Consider the following 1183-nt stretch of genomic DNA (forward strand, 5'->3'; position numbering starts at 1 on the left):
GGGCATGTGCCCTGACCAGGAATCGAACCGTGACCTCCTGGTTCCTAGGTCGATGCTCAGCCACGGAGCCACGCCCACTCCCCTATCTGAAACCTCCTGGAGACCCCCCAGGTCAGGGCTGCCGGGAGGCTGAGGCCACTGGGCAGGAGGGCAGGATGGCAGGGACAGTAGTGCGTGCGCCCGGAGGGCAGGGAGGGGGAAACAGCGCCGCCTCAGGGCTGCTGGACAAGGTCTGGGCTCAGGGATTCTCTGTCCCATCCCCCCAACCCAGAGAGGAACCACAGAAGCTGGAAAAGATGGAATTCAGGGGGGAAATCGGCGACTGTTTAAGGACCAGAGTGAGCGCCCAGTTCCATCGTCACTGGTGTCCTGGTGTCTCCCATCAACCCCAGACCATGTTCCCTCCTCCTGGGGACATGTGACGGGCCTGACCAGAAGCAGGAGGCCGCTCACCACGCCCTCTGGCCTCAAGCCCCTGCTGCACTTGACCTGTTCTGCCACTTAACCTAGGACAGACGGCACAGCAAGCTTCAGGCCCAGGTCTTATCTCTATCTACCTTCCTCCTTATCTACTTATTTAAATCCTCACCCAAGGACATGTTTCCATTGGTTTGAGAGAGGAAGGGAGAGAGAGATGGTTGCCTCCTACACAAACCCCAACAGGGGATGGAACCTGTAACCTAGGTATGTGCCCTGACTGGGAATCGAACCCTCAACCTTTTGGTGCACAGGACGATGCTCCCACCACCTGAGCCACCAGGGCGGGGTCCGTTGTTGAAAACGAGCTGGTGCAGAAGGCTGTCTAGGCCCCGGGCCATCTCGTCCCTCACAAGCCACGAACCAGGTGCCACACGGCCGAGGGATGCTGCTGCCTGCTTCCGGGAGAGCCACGCTCTCTGTGAACGTCCAGGATCGCGGACGGGAGCCGGGGTTACAACAAGCCCCTCGAGGGCATGCCTCCGAGAGGCACACGTGTGCAAAGGTGGAGGTTAAGGCAGGCAGGGACACGTTCAGGTGCAGCCCGCCAACCCAGACTGTTGGGCGTCGATGCTGAGCCACACGGCTCTGCTGCTCGGAAACCAAGAGGCCTCCAGCCACCCACCCCCTCAGAAACGGTCCCTCTCCCCTTGGCATCCAGCTAGCGAGTCCTCTGGACCTCCCTGGCCACCCGCGCAGCGTGGAA

The 1183-nt window shown here is 61.1% G+C and overlaps 1 protein-coding gene across 1 annotated transcript in view; it reads right to left on the reverse strand.

Moving 5' to 3' along the window:
* EDEM1 (ER degradation enhancer, mannosidase alpha-like 1) overlaps positions 1–818 on the reverse strand; it is a 27812-nt gene extending 26994 nt beyond the window's left edge. The window contains exon 1 of the mRNA XM_015568303.1: positions 730–818. Coding sequence (XP_015423789.1) covers positions 730–818 — 89 coding nt within the window. The remainder of the gene's footprint in view (positions 1–729) is intronic.
* Positions 819–1183: the final 365 nt, after the last annotated feature.

Source organism: Myotis davidii, unplaced genomic scaffold (genome assembly GCF_000327345.1).
Source record: "Myotis davidii unplaced genomic scaffold, ASM32734v1 scaffold663, whole genome shotgun sequence".
Lineage (NCBI taxonomy): Eukaryota > Metazoa > Chordata > Mammalia > Chiroptera > Vespertilionidae > Myotis > Myotis davidii.